The sequence below is a fragment of the Lytechinus pictus genome, unplaced genomic scaffold (assembly GCF_037042905.1).
Source record: "Lytechinus pictus isolate F3 Inbred unplaced genomic scaffold, Lp3.0 scaffold_20, whole genome shotgun sequence".
NCBI lineage: Eukaryota > Metazoa > Echinodermata > Echinoidea > Temnopleuroida > Toxopneustidae > Lytechinus > Lytechinus pictus.
The window spans coordinates 14,312,355-14,328,702 of NW_026974141.1; the positions used below are offsets into that span (position 1 = coordinate 14,312,355).

The following is a 16,348-nucleotide window of genomic DNA, read 5'->3' on the forward strand; positions in this document are numbered from 1 at the left end:
ATTATGACGTGATTACGACGTCATTTACTGACCAATTTACGACAAATAAATTTGCTTTCTTATATGACCAGATTATTACGTGATTACTACGTCATTTATCGACCAATCTGCAACAAATGAATTTGCATTTTTATATGACCACATTATGACGTGATTATGACATCATTTATTTACCAAACAACGACAAAGAAATTTGCGTTTTCATATGACCACATTACGACGTGATTATGACATCAAATTTTACCAATCAACGACGAGGAAATTTACAAGTTTAATTTCAAAGCCACAGACTATTTTGCCATTTTTTCAACCTTGCCATGTTAGCAAGGCTATTTCTACTTATAAAAGGAAAAGTAAAACTTAAAAAAAATAGTACAGAATTTTTTTTATTTTAGGTAAAGTATATAATTCTTCAAAGAAAAAAAGTTTCAAAAGCAGTGGCAAAAATAATCATTTTTTAACTGGTTGCCAACCAAACCAAACAAGAGGAAGCTTTATATGTCAAAGAAGTTTGTATCTATTTTAAAACTTTTTTTTCGCAAGTGGTGTCATGCCCCGGTGTCATGCAAACCCCCTATCTAGTTAGCTCACCCCCCCCCCACCCCCATGCACGCCCCCCGGGCTCACCCCCTATAAAAAATTCATGATCCGCAGAATTAATTCGCCGCGCGCCGGGCGTCGAGCCTGCGCATGCGCGCTGCACTGCATGCAACTTAACTGGCGCAGTCGCAACCATTTAATTTGAAACCGTTTTAATTTTTCGCCGTTAAATGTTGCAGCCTAATTTTGGATCGAGAATTAAGTGCGAGGAAGATGGCCGTTAATAATAGTTCTACTACTTTATGAACACGGTTCAGAGTTGGATAACGACTTCGAAGGCATTCGCAGGAGACCAAACAGTAAGTTAGATAACCATCTTCTAAGATTTTCTTTTCGGAGCGCGGCAACTTTGGCTTTAGATTCCGTGCACTGACACTGCCCGGCCGGGGTGGCTGCCCCGAGCGCCGGCATGCTGAATACAGAATAGGACAGGCTGCGCTGGTGGGCTCAGGGCCCAAGTCTGCACAGACACAGTGCAAAGTTTAAGGTAAATGCCAGTTGTGGTAACGATATCAAAATGAGTTCGTACAGAATCCAATGAAATGACCACCAAAGTGTCTGTCTATATTTATAAATAATATACCGTATGTGCCAAAGGATTCTGGAACTAAGTGGAAGAAATTGTGTAATTGCTGCGAAATAAGCAAAAAAAGCACAGACAGGATTCGGGTCAACTCGAGCCAAGGCAAGCGTCGGGCCGACATTAATCAGAGCAATAATAACTGTCCCACGTGCTCTTATCTGTGTTGGTGATCTTCAGTTTGAACATTTTTCAGTGTAGATTTCAAGATTTCACAAAGTTCAGTTTATGTAACTGTACTACCAGATCTACATGTACCGGTACTACTATGTAGATCCTTGATCAAGTTGATGCTGATATACCGTACTGACAATTTTTTTAATCCTAAATCTACCGGGGTATTTTGATTCTTGTCATTCCCGGGGGGGGGGGGGGGTATTATTGCCCCCCCCTATAAGAACGGCCGTGGATTGCACGATCACAACGAAAATTTGCATGATGGTAGAGAATGACGTAATCTACGTAGTTGCATTGGTAAATTTCACTGAATTCATATTTTTTTATTTTATATGAATTAATTATGCTAATTTATTCATGAAATCATACTTTTTGCTCTGATTCACTAAATAAAGCTCCTAGAATGCTATTTTTTGGGTGAAAATATTCTTTATAGCATTCCTAACAATTGTGAATGAAAAAAAATCTGGTACCAAGACCGATTTCTTATGTATTTTTTTTTTTTTTAAATCATGTATTTCTTTGTTTTTTTACATTTTGTTTTTTATTGTATTTTCGATGGAAATCGTTCTAGATTTAATTCTAATCATAAGCAAGGCAAAATTAATTAAGTTTAATCAGTAAAAGTAGAAATAATGATAAATTTATGAATTTTGGCTAAATACACAATTTGCATTGGATTTGTACATGAAATCATGTTTATGAGCAATTTTGGGTCTGACATGCACTTACATAATGTTGCGTAATGTCGTAACCGCGTACCCGGGCGTCACAAATTTGGTCTCAAAATTTGCGCGAGACTTGAAAGTAAAAAGTCAGTGAGCGGCGCGATCAAAATTTTTTGCGCGACAGCGTAGTGATGAAATTTGTTGAGGGGGGGGGGGTCAAATTGACCCCCCCCAGTTTAATAAGGGTTAAGGCCGTCACATGAAATGCCCTATATTCATTATTTTTCTACCAAAAGCACCATTTTGAGTAAGATTTTTAATGAATAGATATGTTTGACATTTCACTTTTCAGGAGAAAGAGAGGGAGACACAAAACCACCTGTCTCGGTGTCACACATGAGGAGTTGAGGAGGAGATGAAGTCAGTGAATATGACCTGGCCTGGGGGAGTTTCCAGAAGAAGGCCCAGAATCGCTGGATGCCAGGAGTGGAGATCCTTCGTTGCTGCCCTACATGATAGGAGGCATCGGGCAGTAGGTAAGTTAGAAGGCTATTTCAGATGTAAAGCCTTTTTTTTTTGGGGGGGGATCATTGGGAATCTCTATTATCAGAATCACGCAGATTTGGGTGTGCACAAACTCGGGGCACCTTATAATCTGTTAATGGTCCTGACTGTACTTCGAGGACTCTTTGATATTTTTTCATTGTATTTTCATTCACGGAGCCTAGACAAGTCTCTGTTGCCTGTAGTACTTTGTACACTAAGATGGATTTCCCTAGAAAATCCACCCTTCCCACAATAATTTTGGGGCAAACATTTAATTTGTCCAATTTGTAAGCTTTTGTACTCTAAATGCATACAAAGGCTTAAAAAATGTTTATTGTTGGAAGGTAAAAATTTTGAAGGATCACTTTCTTACAATTCCCACGCTATATAACGCAATGACATGAACTTTAACTGGAGTGACGTACGTATGCAAGAAATACAGAATTGGTGCACATGCATAGCTGATTGATTCATTGTGCTAGTACTGGTACTAGATCGGTTTGGACGTTCTAATTTCAATGACAAGTTTAGATGGTAAATTGGCGCTAATAAAATTTTGCATTGGTCGATCTCGCGATGCCAGAAAACTAATTCCACCTCAAAATTTGTCAGATTTTTTTTGCAAAATATATATTTAATTGATCCTTGATCTGAATTTAAGCCAAATCAGGCATAGGGAATGGCTGTATTTCAGCCTCGAAGTTCGAATTCTCGGTCCTGACAGTCCTGGTTACCCCATAACCATTTAAAACACATAAAAAAGGCATGAATTAAAATTGTAATTATAAAAAATAATATGTTTTATGTGTCAAATAAATTGATTCTAAAATTTCCTTCCTTATACAGAGATGGTTAAAGGTCTTGAGGGCATCATGCCCCCCCCCCCCCGACTTGACTTAACATGTTAATATTTGAAGTATAAAATATGTAACAAACCCCACATCGTTTTTTAATCATTTAAAGGTCAAGTCCACCTCAGAAAAATGTTGATTTGAATCAATAGAGAAAAATCAAACAAGCACAATGCTGAAAATTTCATCAAAATCGGATGTAAAACAAGAAAGTTATGACATTTCAAAGTTCGGCTTATTTTTAACAAAATAGTTATATGAAAGAGCCAGTTACATTCAAATGAGAGAGTTGATGACGTCACTCACTCACTATTTCTTTTGTTTTTTATTGTTTGAATTATACAATATATCAATTTTTACGAATTTGACGATTAGGACCTCCTTGCCTGAAGTACAAAATATTAAATTAATGGAATTCCAAGTGTTCAGGGAGGAATGAAACTTCATTTCACATGACAATGATGAGAAAATAAACATATTTCATATTTCATATAATAAAATACAAAAGAAATAGTGAGTGAGTGATGTCATCGACTCTCTCATTTGGATGTAACTGGCTCGTTCATATAACTATTTTGTTAAAAATAAGCGGAAATTTGAAATGTCATAACTTTCTTATTTTACATCCGATTTTGATGAAATTTTCAGTATTGTGCTTGTCTGATTTTTCTCTTTTTATTCAAATCAAGTTTTTGTTTGGGTGGACTTGTCCTTTAAAATAAATTGGAAATTAATATTGAAACCATCTAGTTTTTAATGAAGATTAATAAATAGTTTATGTAGAAAAAGTTTTTATGTTTCTCCTCTTCTGTTATTTTTGCAGATGCTGTAATTTGAAACGGAAGGTGTCCTGCCAATAAATTTTCATCCCACCTGAACTGCCTTGCCTGCCTGCACCCAGTCATCTGTTCCTGAGCATTTTCCTCTATTTTTCATCGTTTGTTTCGGCCTGTATGAAGTGAATTTCACATTGATTGGTGGAGCTGCTAAGTTGGCATTACAGGGCCACGCCGGGGTATGATCCTTTGGGTTGAACATCATGACTGCTAGTTGGTCAGCAAAGGTGATGGGATCGATCAATGTCACATGGAGTAAGATCGATACCAATCTGCTTTGCTACATTTCGAACAATCTCATACGGATACGGATATTATTGCGACAGGAGTACTGCTCGATGTGGTCAAGCCTATTTGACAAAGCATTATGGTGTTAGTCATGTTATCAGAAACAGATTTTTCAAAATCACGGAGTTGCTTCAATTTAGTATCGATAGATATTTCAAGAACGTGTAGACTAGTGAGCTTTTCATCAAGAATTTCACGCAATTTATTTTCGCGCTTATCCATGTCATCATTGAGTTTTTGTCTCTCGCGTTCCATTGCCACGGCCACCGCTCTTTGAACGACTGTATCAATATGATCTAGGTATGCTGGGCTTTGTTTAGATCCAGTTAATGATGAAGCAGAGGATTGTGTACATGCGTTAGCCGAGTGCAAGCGGCCTCTTGATCTGGTGGATATCTTAGACATGTTAGAGATTACGTAATGATATAATTGAAAAGTGGGATGGGCTGTGCATCTGCCAACTCACCAGTCAACCAATTAGAGACAGCCTTCCAAAGTGACACAGCACGAAAATATCAATATGGGACTGGTCTAGTCAACACATAGATCCTGAAAAAACCATGGAGACCGCAGACGCAAAATGACTTCCATACATAAAGATATGATGCACAATCTCCAGTGGGTTCAAAACACTGAACACATGCTATGCTGATACACAGACTATCATAAGAACTTTATCAAGCAAAGGAAATCTGGTATGAAATCTCTCAGCTCACATAAAAAGCCTACGTAGCTACATGTAGGGAAGAAAATGCGCAATTGCTGAGAAATGAGCAAAATAAGCATGTAATTCTATCAAATGTCAGGTATTTTTCGAATCGATTATAATACACTGTCCCACATATGCTTTTCTGTGTTTACAGCGATCATCAGAATTATCGATTTTAAGTTAAAAAATTAATGATTTTACAAAGATACAAGTTTACATTAATGTACCAGATGTAGATTATGTACAATATATTGACAATTAACTTTGATTTTATAGATTTTCTCAAGAAATAATTGTTTGCTGCAACTACTGTCTTTTCCTTCTAAGTGATAGTGTAATACAACAGTTCCACAAACTATTTTCATCAGACTTATTGATGCATGATTCTTTCACCCAAATGCAAGCTTCCATACATGTAAATCCTGAAAACTTTGCAACTCAGGTATTTTTTTTTTTACATACAGTATATTTTTTCCTACATTACATAGTTGCCTTATTTTTAATAGCGCACCTCTAGTAGTAACTATCTTAAAATGAGTTCGAACAGAATCCAACAGAATTACTAGCAAAGTGTATGTATATATAAAAGATGTGTGCCAAAAAGCTCGGGAAGAAAATGTGTAATTGCTGAGAAATGAGCAAAATAAGCATGTAATTCTATCAAATGTCGGGTATTTTTCAAATCAATCATAATACACTGTCCTGTCCCACATATGCTTTTCTGTGTTAGTGATCATCAGAATTATTGATTTTAAGATCAAAATTCATGATTTTACAAAGATACAAGTTTACATTAATTTACCAGGGCCCCGTCTTACAAAGAGTTATGATTGATCCGATCAATCGCAACTATGGACGGTCAGCAACGTTAACATCTATTAAGCATGTTTGTTCAAAATATTTTCTAGCTATGATGTATGTTCATGCATTCATTGTTTTCTCAAAAGTTCGCTGCGTTTCTCTTTGCATACAAAGGACATTGTGCAAATTTTTCGTAGAAAAAAATTATGACACTGATGGATTTCCATAGAGGTATGATTGATCGGATCAATCGTAACTCTTTGTAAGACAGGGCCTAGATTATGTACAATATTTTGACAATTAACCTTAATTTAAAAGACTTTCCGAAGAAATAATTGTTTGCTGCAACTATTGTCTTTTACCCCTGGCCCTAAGTGATAGTGTAATACAACCCAAACATTTCATAAGAATTAATGTACATGTATGATTCTTTCACCCAAATGCGAGCTTCCATAAATCCTGAAACTATTCCAACTCGGGTATTTTTTTTTTACATACAGTATATTTTTACCTACATTACATAGTTGTCTAAAGTTGAAGGTATATTTAATTACAATTTCAACGAAAAAGCTTTATTCTTGGAGATCATTATGCCTCTGTTATGTATTAATGTGTATTTATACATGTACAATTGTATGTATTGGTATAACAAACATTGTAATTTCATTCCTTTGACCCTAATACTGCATTTTCATAGAAAAGTGTTTTTTTTTTCAATCTATTTAGAGTTTTCAACATTTTGTATTCTTTTTTTTTTGCTGGTAATATGTTATGCAACTTTTATTTATTAATAGAATATTTGCCACGATTTCGTAATTGAAATGCGTACATGTATTTGATTTCGTTTTCCATTTTTGTATATATTCTTTTTCGGGGGGGGGGGGGGGTCATGTTCTTGAGACCGAGACAAGTTATGCAAGGCCCTGGCATGGAGGATCATTATATTGTTACTGGGAATGCTGGACATTGTCAGACCACCTCAGTATTCACCAAATATAGATAATCCTCAATGACAAGGTCTTTGAAGTGATGTGTGTATGTACATTGCATGTAGAATTTAATGTTTAGGTCATTATCACGTCAGAATACGTTAAGATATCATAGTTGACTCCAAAAGACGTCATATTCATTTCAATATGCGACGTCAATATGACGTCTATTACTAGTCAGCAATATGTTGCAACGTCGTCATTCAGACGTCGTAGTTGACTTATAAAGACGTCATAATTACATCAATATGACGTCTGAAACTGGTCAGGAATACGTCGCAAAGTTGTCATTAAGACGTCGTAGATGACTTTTAAAGACGTCATAATTACATCAATATGACCTCTAAAACCGGTCAGGAACACGTTGCACGGATGTCATTAAGACGTCGTTGTTGACTCTCGAAGACGTCATAATCACGTCAATACACGACGTCAATCTGACCCTTGATACTGGTCAGGAAAACGTTGTAAAAACGTTACTAAGACGTCATTAAGACGTCGTAGTCACTCTTGGAGACGTCATAATGACGTCAATATACGACGTCATAATGACGTTATTCGCGGGTGCAAGATCCCGTCAATAAGACGTCATGTTACGACGTCAAAATGACGTGACACTCGTCGTTAAACTGACGTAATTATGACGTCATTTTTACCAGTTTCTGCTATCAGGGGTAAGTCTGTCTAGATTCTTTCTTTGATGCCAAAAATAATTATTAAAATATAAAGTAACTTGTTTGTTTAGTATTTTACATTCGAAAGAACAAAGCTTCTTCAAAGAAAAGAATTAACACTCTCCTACTTGGCGGTCTGTAACAAAATCAGAAAAATTATTAGTCGACATAAGATGCCTTGATACATGAAAACAAATTGAATGAAGTACCCCTTACAAATGATTCTTCAAATAATCTGCACTGTTGATATCACGGCCCCGTCCTACGAAGAGTTAAGACGGATCCGATCAACGTAACTATGGACGGCCAGCAACGTCAACATCTATTATGCATGTTTGTTCAAAATATTTTCTAGCTATGATGTATATTGAAGCATTCTTTGTTTTGAAAATTCATTGCGCTTCTCTTTGCATACAGAGGACATTGTGCTAGTTTTTCTTTTAAAAAATGATGACACTGGTGGATTTCCATAAAGTTACGATTGATCGGATCAATCGTAACTGTTTTTGTAAGACGGGGGCCCTGATGTCACAAGCTTCATGAAAAAATAAAAACAAAACAAAGTAGTAACTATTTATGGAAATAAACACTAGATGGCTTGTAATCAAAAGCCACCCCAAACCTACAATAAGTCGCCAGGGAAGGTTTTCTGTAAATAGCCAAATAATAGTAAGGTATTGAAATGTGAAATCATTCTTTAAATTGTTAAAGTTGTTAACTTGAACAAAAGAGTAGAGACAGGAGTTTATTTGACACCAATTTTTTGAAGACTGCTTGGATGTTTCAACGAGAATGCACATCTCGTGCTTGAGTGAACCTCAAACTTAAATCTTGTTTTGTCCTTATTCAGCTCTCGCTGAATTATTTTCCATTAAATCAAGTACTCGTGTTGGTCACTGTTGATAAATTTTGACAAGTTATGTATATATTAGTTCAAAGCTTAGCATGTGCTCTTTCAAGCTCAATGAAAATGTCCAAATTCATTTTGGGCGACTTATTTTTGGTTTTTCGGTGGCTGGTCACATTATGTGTCTTGTTTGAAAATAGTGAACAGTGATGTGGATCCTCATTTGATAAATCACCCTTATCTCAAAATCATGACTTTTCAATATAATTTTTCATCAATACCCGTCATTACCAAAGTTTTCTGTCGACTTAAATAAATGATTGCGACTTATCGGTGGTTTTTGAGGTGGCTGGTCGCATATTGTCAGACCTATGGTAGCTAAAAGTAGAATCTATCAATCATTCATTTTGAAGTTAGTTGGTAAATTTATTGTTATTTATGCCTTGAAAGGAAGATCCAGTGTATGTGGGCCTTATGTGGCTGACGCATACTGCAGCATCGAACATTGTTCAAATGGAATTTCTTGACTTGACTCCATCTCTTTTTAAAGCTCCTTGGAAATTATTTTCCCTTGATCTTGAGAGAGTTCAATAGGTAAAGATGTTCTCTGCAAGGATTTCCAGATCCTATAGATTCATAGAAATCTTCTACCCATTATGAGGGATTAGTTGATTTCTTGCAGATGCCTTCTGTCAGATGTCTAGAGTAGCACTTGGCCGTCGCTCAACGCAGGGCGAAAAGTCAAACGACTGCGCTGGATCAAGTACGTTGATGGCTACTGAGGTAATAACGGTCTCGCGTCGAGGTGTACTTGATAATCGGCGATCACCAAGATCTGAGGAATTCTCTTCGTCTTGCACTTCCTCTACGGCTATGACCGACCCTGGAACAACTTCTTCCAACCCATGAATGGTTACAATGTCCTGGCGTGCTGATATGTCATCACCGCCTTCCGCTGTATGGTGTGTCTTGGTAAAGAACTGATCCAGACTGCCGCCAGCGCCGCCGTCAACGACCTCCGGTGAAGATTCTTGATCGAGGTTGATGATCTCGAGGGAGTGTTGTTGACTTGTTTGCGGCTGTTCATTCTCATCTTCGACGGTGTCCGAGTTTCGTTTAGACCAGCATGGTCGACAGATCTCGTCGTTGAATGATTCTTGGTCAGTCTCTTGGTCAAGGTAGTCATCCTAGAGAGATGGGGGAAAAGAACAAGAAGGGGTAGCAGATTAGAGGATGTTTCATGTCGACGTTTGTAATTTCGGCATTACTTTAAGGGGTGCTGCACCAGCCCGAGAGTTTAGCTCGATCGGCCCTTTTTTCGCGATTAATCTCGAGATTCAAGAAACCCAGTCTCCACCATCGCAAGAAGAGCGATTCCTGCTCGAGCGAGGCATCGATGCATTATGGTCTGACGCCGTGAATAAATAATCCTGAGCGCGTCTGCACCTGCTAATTAGCGGGATAATACGTAAAATAGCGCGCTATTTTGCAAATAATCCCAAGTTGACTTGGGATTGCAATCTCGAGATTAATCGTATGAACTAGCGCGATAATTGTGTCTCCATTTTAAATAATCTCGAGATTGTTCAAATCGGGATAATTTGCCGGATCAGAAATAGCGAGCTAATTTGAAAACTCGGGCTGGTGTAGACGGCCTTATAGCGTATGCTTACTGTGACACGTTCTTGTGCGAAATGATGAAATGTGTAGCTGACTTACCACTAAGAACACATTCCGGTCAAGTAAAAAGACTGTTTCTCTGACATTTTATGAAAGGATGTCTGGTCTTGTAATTTAAATGAAATTCTAGCAAACTATACAGTGTGTATCAAACAAGCGGGACAGTTTTGAAAAGTTTATCAAAATTTTGTTTCAAATTATGACGTCTATATTTTGATGTCAATAAAGTCTTATCATTCAAATGCCATTAAAAAAAATTAAGTTTCGTTCATGCTTGAGCAAACATGGAATATTTTTGTCAGGGGTATTTAAAAAAAGGCTTGCGCCAAGTGGCAGAAAATGAGAAAATATTGACAATCAGAAATATTGCTTATCGGCAGACTTCCTCTAAACCTTTTCATTATCTTTGCCATATTTTCGAATTATGCTTTCAAAATCCATCTACAAAGCATTACTTTACTTGAATTGTCTTGTGTTTTTTAATATAAATATGCTATCTTTTAGCATTGAATATTCCTTCAAAAGCAGGGAAAAAAACTTTGATGTCAACCCAAGCAAGGAGATTTGCATTATTAATGGGAGAGCTTGTAATTCACTCAAATCCTTTCATTGTGTGCTACAAAGACATAAATACGCTTCACTCAACGAATATACCAAAAGGCCCTTACCACGTTTTTTTGCTCATACTAGCATGAACATTTCTCAATATTTTTCCAAAAATGCAATACAATATCATGCAAAATGTAATAACTGAACATGTATATCGAAATTGACCTCCAAAACGAAGTAATCATAAAAAAATTGCTTCTTAAAGAAGTCAAAACTTTAACGCGATTATCTCAGAATAACAAACAAAATAGTTAAGGCCCTTTTGGCATAAGGCCTACATAGTCAGAGAAAATTCACCTACTACATGTATTCGTTTCAAGATATGCTGCCATCATCCACCACTACTACAGTGCGTCCCAAAAAAAACTATACACTTTTGAAATGGCTGCCAAATAAAAAATATAGCACTTTGGGGGAAATGACTTATAGATATGGAAAGCCCATAAAGTCAACTTTCAAGTGACACCAAAAAGTTGGAAAACTATTCATGCTTGAGCGAGCACTGCCCACTGAAACAAAGGGTATGAAAATTAGGGTGGGCCGGAATTAGCCTTCCAATTTCTTTCAGGTTTTTTGTTTGGTACTTGCAAAGTTGAGGGTTCTTTGGTGAATTAAAGATCAGTTGTGATAGTTTGTTGTTTGTGAAAATTTAATGCGTTTATTACATTGAAATTTAATGCATGAGTGATCGTGAATTGCAATTTTTAGTGCAGCATTTTGTCTTTATCATGTGGATCTCAACAATGTGTTTATGAAAGTCAGGAGAAGAGGGGGTAATATGACTTAGGTAGGTGAAGTACGTTGATGGGATAGAGGTCAACAGAACATTTAGCAACCCCTCCCTCCATCTCAACCCCCCAGCCCCGCTTCTTTCCTCCTCAGACACTAAGCTCGGCTAGGCTGGGCAGGAATTAGCCTTACAGTTTTTTTGAGTGATTAGTCCTTTGGAACTTGCTAAGCTAAATTAATGAGTGAGATAAGTTTTGGTTTCTTAGGCAAATTTCATGAGTTACTAAATTGAAATTTAATGCATGAGTGAACAGGAATTGTAATTTTAGTGTAGCATATTCGTCTTGTGGACCTCAGAAGTGTGTTCGTGAGAGTCAGAGTAATGTGATGGTACCTGTTACAAGCAAGAGGGCGAGATATGCTAAGACTTGGTTAAAAGGGCATTCCTCTTCTTTTTGTCCTTTTACAAATTGAAAGTCATAATTATGTACCCTCCCCACTCCACCTCCATTTCCCAGCCCCCCTCTCTGTCTCACTTCCTGGATTGTAGCCTATTCAAAACTTAGCTGCCAAGTGACCGGTGGCTGATGGTAACTTGTTTATTGAATTATTACCAAGAAATTTAATGATTATGATGATTAATGAAATAATTCATTGAAAAAAAACTGAATGTATGATTGATCACATTGCACATTGAATGAGTTGATTTACTGATAAATTGTTGATGAAATGATTGATAGGAAAAAGTTGATGCCCCAATTCAGAATTAATCATTAAATCAACATTCCGCTCTGGACTTCACGCTTGCATGACAATAGCCATCAGTCTCTCAACAGGAGGGGAGGGCGGGAAAGAGGGAGGGGGCGGGGGCTGAATGTTCTGTTGACCCTAATTCCATCAACCTACTTCTCCCACTTAAGTCCTATCTCACCCCCTATTCTCCCGACTCCCATGAATACACTGCTGAGATCCACATGATAAAGTTGAAATGCTGCCCAAAAAGAGATCCAAATGATAAAGTTGAAATGCTGCCCCAAAAGTGTAATTTGTGTTCACTCATGCATTAAAGTTCAATTTAATAATTTATAGAATTTGCATAAGCAACCAAAACTGGTTACGGTTGATCATTAATTTATCACAACACCCTTAACTTTGCAAGTTCGAAAGGATTTGCCTCTTAAAAACTGACATAAATTGGAAGGCTAATTCCAGCCCACCCTAATTTTCATACCCTTTGTTTCAGTTGGCAGTGCTCGCTCAAGCATAAACAGTTTTCCAATTTTTTGGTGTCATTTGAAAGTTGACTTTATTGGCTTTCCATAAATGTAAAAAAAAATTCCCATAATGCTATATTTTTTATTTGGCAGCCATTTCAAAAGTGTATAGTTTTTTTTGGGACGCACTGTAGAAGGGCATCACGCTTCTCATCTGAAGAACTAGATGTTTCCTTAATGCTGGTTACCAATTTACACAAGAATTTATGCTTGACTTGAAAATAGAAATCTGGTGGGATTTCAAGAGTCTTTCAAAAAGATTAAAGTTAGTTCCACTTCTCATGATTATACTGGCCATTGTGACCATTGCATTTCCCTTTCTAGATTATAGGGCCTACTAAGATTGTGAATATCATCCCTTTTAAGGAGATTTGTAACCATGCAAACAGATTCCTAATGATACTCACAAATTCATCAATGTCCTCAAAGTCATCACTCTTCTTATACTAAGATACATAATATATTATACTAAAATTGTGAATATCATCCCTTTTGAGGTGATTTGTAACCACGCAAACAGATTCTTAAGAATACTCACAAATTCATCAATGTCTTCAAAGTCATCACTCTTCTTATTTTAAGATACATAATATATTATACTTGAATTGTGAATATCATCCCTTTTGAGGAGATTTGTAACCACGCAAACAGATTCTTAAGAATACTCACAAATTCATCAATGTCTTCAAAGTCATCACTCTTCTTACGCCGATGTTTCCGGAGGACCCGGCGGTGAGCCAGAAAGGAAATAAGTGTATCGATCTGAAATGCAACAAAATTCATGATATAAAATATCGTTACGAGTATGATTTAAACAAAACAATGGAATTTCATATTAATTTGCATCCTTGATGAGTGTGATGACGGTACTTCATGAGAATGAGTCTCCATCTGAAATTGAACAAAATCTTCTAGGAAAATCCATATACTTGTACATGTACTTGTTTGCTGTGGCTCTTGATGTTTAATGTTAGATGCTCCACCATTGTAGGAAGACATATTAGTGTTTTGCATAACAAGACCTAATTGGATATTTTTATCATTTTCAACAAAACTTTTCAGCACCTTATGAAATTATGATTACAAAAGGCTAATTGTGTCCAGAAAATTAGTTGAAACTGAATTATCAAAGACCAGCCAAGTATTTAGATTCCTGTTTTCAACATCTAACATTTTAGTTACTTGAAAAACTTTTAACAATTTTCGAGCTAAATTCTGCAAGTTCTGATAAAATTCAGATGGATTCAGTTGAAACTTACCTCTGTTGCAAATCGTTCTGCCAATGTGTTGGCCTTGGCATACAGACATTTGTCAACAACTACCCCGACACGAAGTTCATTATTGTAGGTCTGCACAGAAAAGCTAATGAAAGAATTCCTTCCTGGTGGGAACCACTGAACAATGCTGGATACTGTGACTCCAGCCATAGAGAGGCCTGTCTTGGATGCCTGGAAATAACTGATGAGGCACTGGCCTTTGCAAAGTGTCTTCGAGAGCCAAAGGGAAGAGTACTTGGACGGAATAAGCAGTGTCAGGGTCTGTAGGACACCACATGAGATGGCCTTTGCACAATATTGGTTTAAGGTTCTGGTGGTTCGTATGGTGTCCCACAACCTAGGGATGATTCCTTCCTTGTGCAAAGGCAACTGCACAGGGATTGTGGCGAACTGTGTATCCAAAGGCACTTCTGGTGTACAGTTGATGACGCATGTGTCACTACATCTTTGGAAGCTATACAGGACATTTGCCATGAAGGTATCAGAACCTTGTTGCGTAGGGTCACAAGGTAAGATGGAACGCATTGAACCTGCAGCAGCACACAATACAAAATCTGAAATGTGGCAATTTGCCACGACTTTGCTTTCAAGGACCTTTTGGCAGTTTATTGGACGAGACCATCCAATTGAATATTTACTGCTTTGGCTCTTTTCTGGAAAGACTTTGGGTGAGTTACTTCTGGGTGATAATTTGAAGTAGGCTATGAGCAATGGTCCAAAAAGTACAGCACTGATAGCGCTCATTAATGGGTGGGAGGAGTTCTGTTCTTCATACTGAGTCACTGAATGGACACTCTTTGTTTCAGGTTGGCACAGGAGGTCAATAAAGGCATTCCCATTTGCAAAACATGGATGTACGCGAACTAAAAGATACGTCCTGTTTTCCCAACCACATTGAAGCACTTGGACATTCCATAATGGCCTTTCTGGTTCTAAATCCTTATCAGCCATGAGCGAGATGTGCGTTTCAACGTCCGCTTCAGACTTAAACTTTCCTGCAAGTTCAGTCACGTGATTTTCCAAGGTGAAATCGCTGTCCAGGTACCAAGCAAAAGAAATGCAAGTCCTCACCAACCGTTTCTGAAGCCTAAGAAAGGAGAGTGATCTCGGCATGTCAGGATTTGACATTCGATTTGATATGACGTCACGCACTGAATTGACTGTGGCATAACTATCAAGTTTAATAAGGCACTGTAAAATGGATGAGGATTGTTTACTATTAAAGAACCAGAAGAGTTCTGTTGTGGTCAGGAACTCTGGACAGCTCCTGGAGATACTCGAGCAGCATGAACTCAGTCGATGTACAATCCAGGCTATCACTACTATGACCAACACCACGCATAGTATTGGTATACTTACAAAGATCCATACGGCAGAGAAGACTAGAACAGTGCAACGTGTAAAGAATGAAATGGTGTGCTTCTCAATGCTACTCCGCGAGCTCCTGGAACTTTTATTCGGCTCCATGAAGTCCTCTACTCCTGGACCTCAATAACGGGAAAAGAAATGAAGGGAGAACTTATGCTACTGCTCGCTTGTCTACTCAGTAGCTCCTACATAGAACCCTTCGATGCACTCTCAGTGTCAGTTGCATGCTTTGCTAAATTAATCGGCAATCTTCCTTAGATATGAAAGTATATGCTAATCTCCTCCAAATCATAATTAGGTTGTGACGGCACGAACACCATGATATTCGATAAGAAAACTTTCAGTAACATTCTATTACACATGGAAACCTTTGAGATCGTCAACTGCAATTGGAACCGAGTAAAGATTCATGATGAAGTCTCCAGAGGAATGGTGATTGCAGCTTCTATTTTTGTGCATTGAGTTTAAGCAGTACTACGTAACAAACGTCATCATTGTCCTATTTTTTTAGAGTTCATCATATGTGCAGTTAGGAGCTCAGAACATGGTAGCTGCAACCCGTACAATCTGCACTGGAAGGAGAGAGAAATAAATGAGAGGAACAAAAATGTGAATTGATATATATTTTAGTAAACACTCAATATTTTCTTCTGTTCACACAACGACGATAACCTACAAAAACCTCTATCAATGTCCGTCTAGGCCTTGGGAGAACTACATGTCCTTTGTCGGAAATTATAATTCAGTGATCATTTGCCTTTGACGGCGTGACGTAAGTAGATTCCAGAAGACCTTTTCAGCATGTACAAGAGCAAACAAAAGAATTGGTGATGACCAAATATGAT

At 37.5% G+C, this 16,348-nt stretch overlaps 1 protein-coding gene and 1 long non-coding RNA gene across 2 annotated transcripts; one reads left to right on the forward strand and one right to left on the reverse strand.

Moving 5' to 3' along the window:
- Nucleotides 1-749: 749 nt before the first annotated feature.
- Nucleotides 750-7,218, forward strand: LOC135157886 (uncharacterized). Its single transcript, XR_010296802.1, has 3 exons — nucleotides 750-899; nucleotides 2,378-2,561; nucleotides 4,246-7,218. It is a non-coding gene; the product is annotated as an uncharacterized LOC135157886 (long non-coding RNA).
- A 1,118-nt stretch (nucleotides 7,219-8,336) lies between these two features.
- LOC135157866 (uncharacterized) lies at nucleotides 8,337-16,081 on the reverse strand. The gene is made up of 3 exons (XM_064114957.1): nucleotides 14,118-16,081; nucleotides 13,528-13,620; nucleotides 8,337-9,753 (listed from the first exon to the last, which is right to left on the reverse strand). The coding sequence occupies exons 1-3, from the start codon at nucleotides 15,600-15,602 to the stop codon at nucleotides 9,259-9,261; spliced, it is 2,073 nt and encodes a 690-aa protein (XP_063971027.1). The 5' UTR covers nucleotides 15,603-16,081; the 3' UTR covers nucleotides 8,337-9,258.
- Between the last annotated feature and the right edge of the window lie 267 nt (nucleotides 16,082-16,348).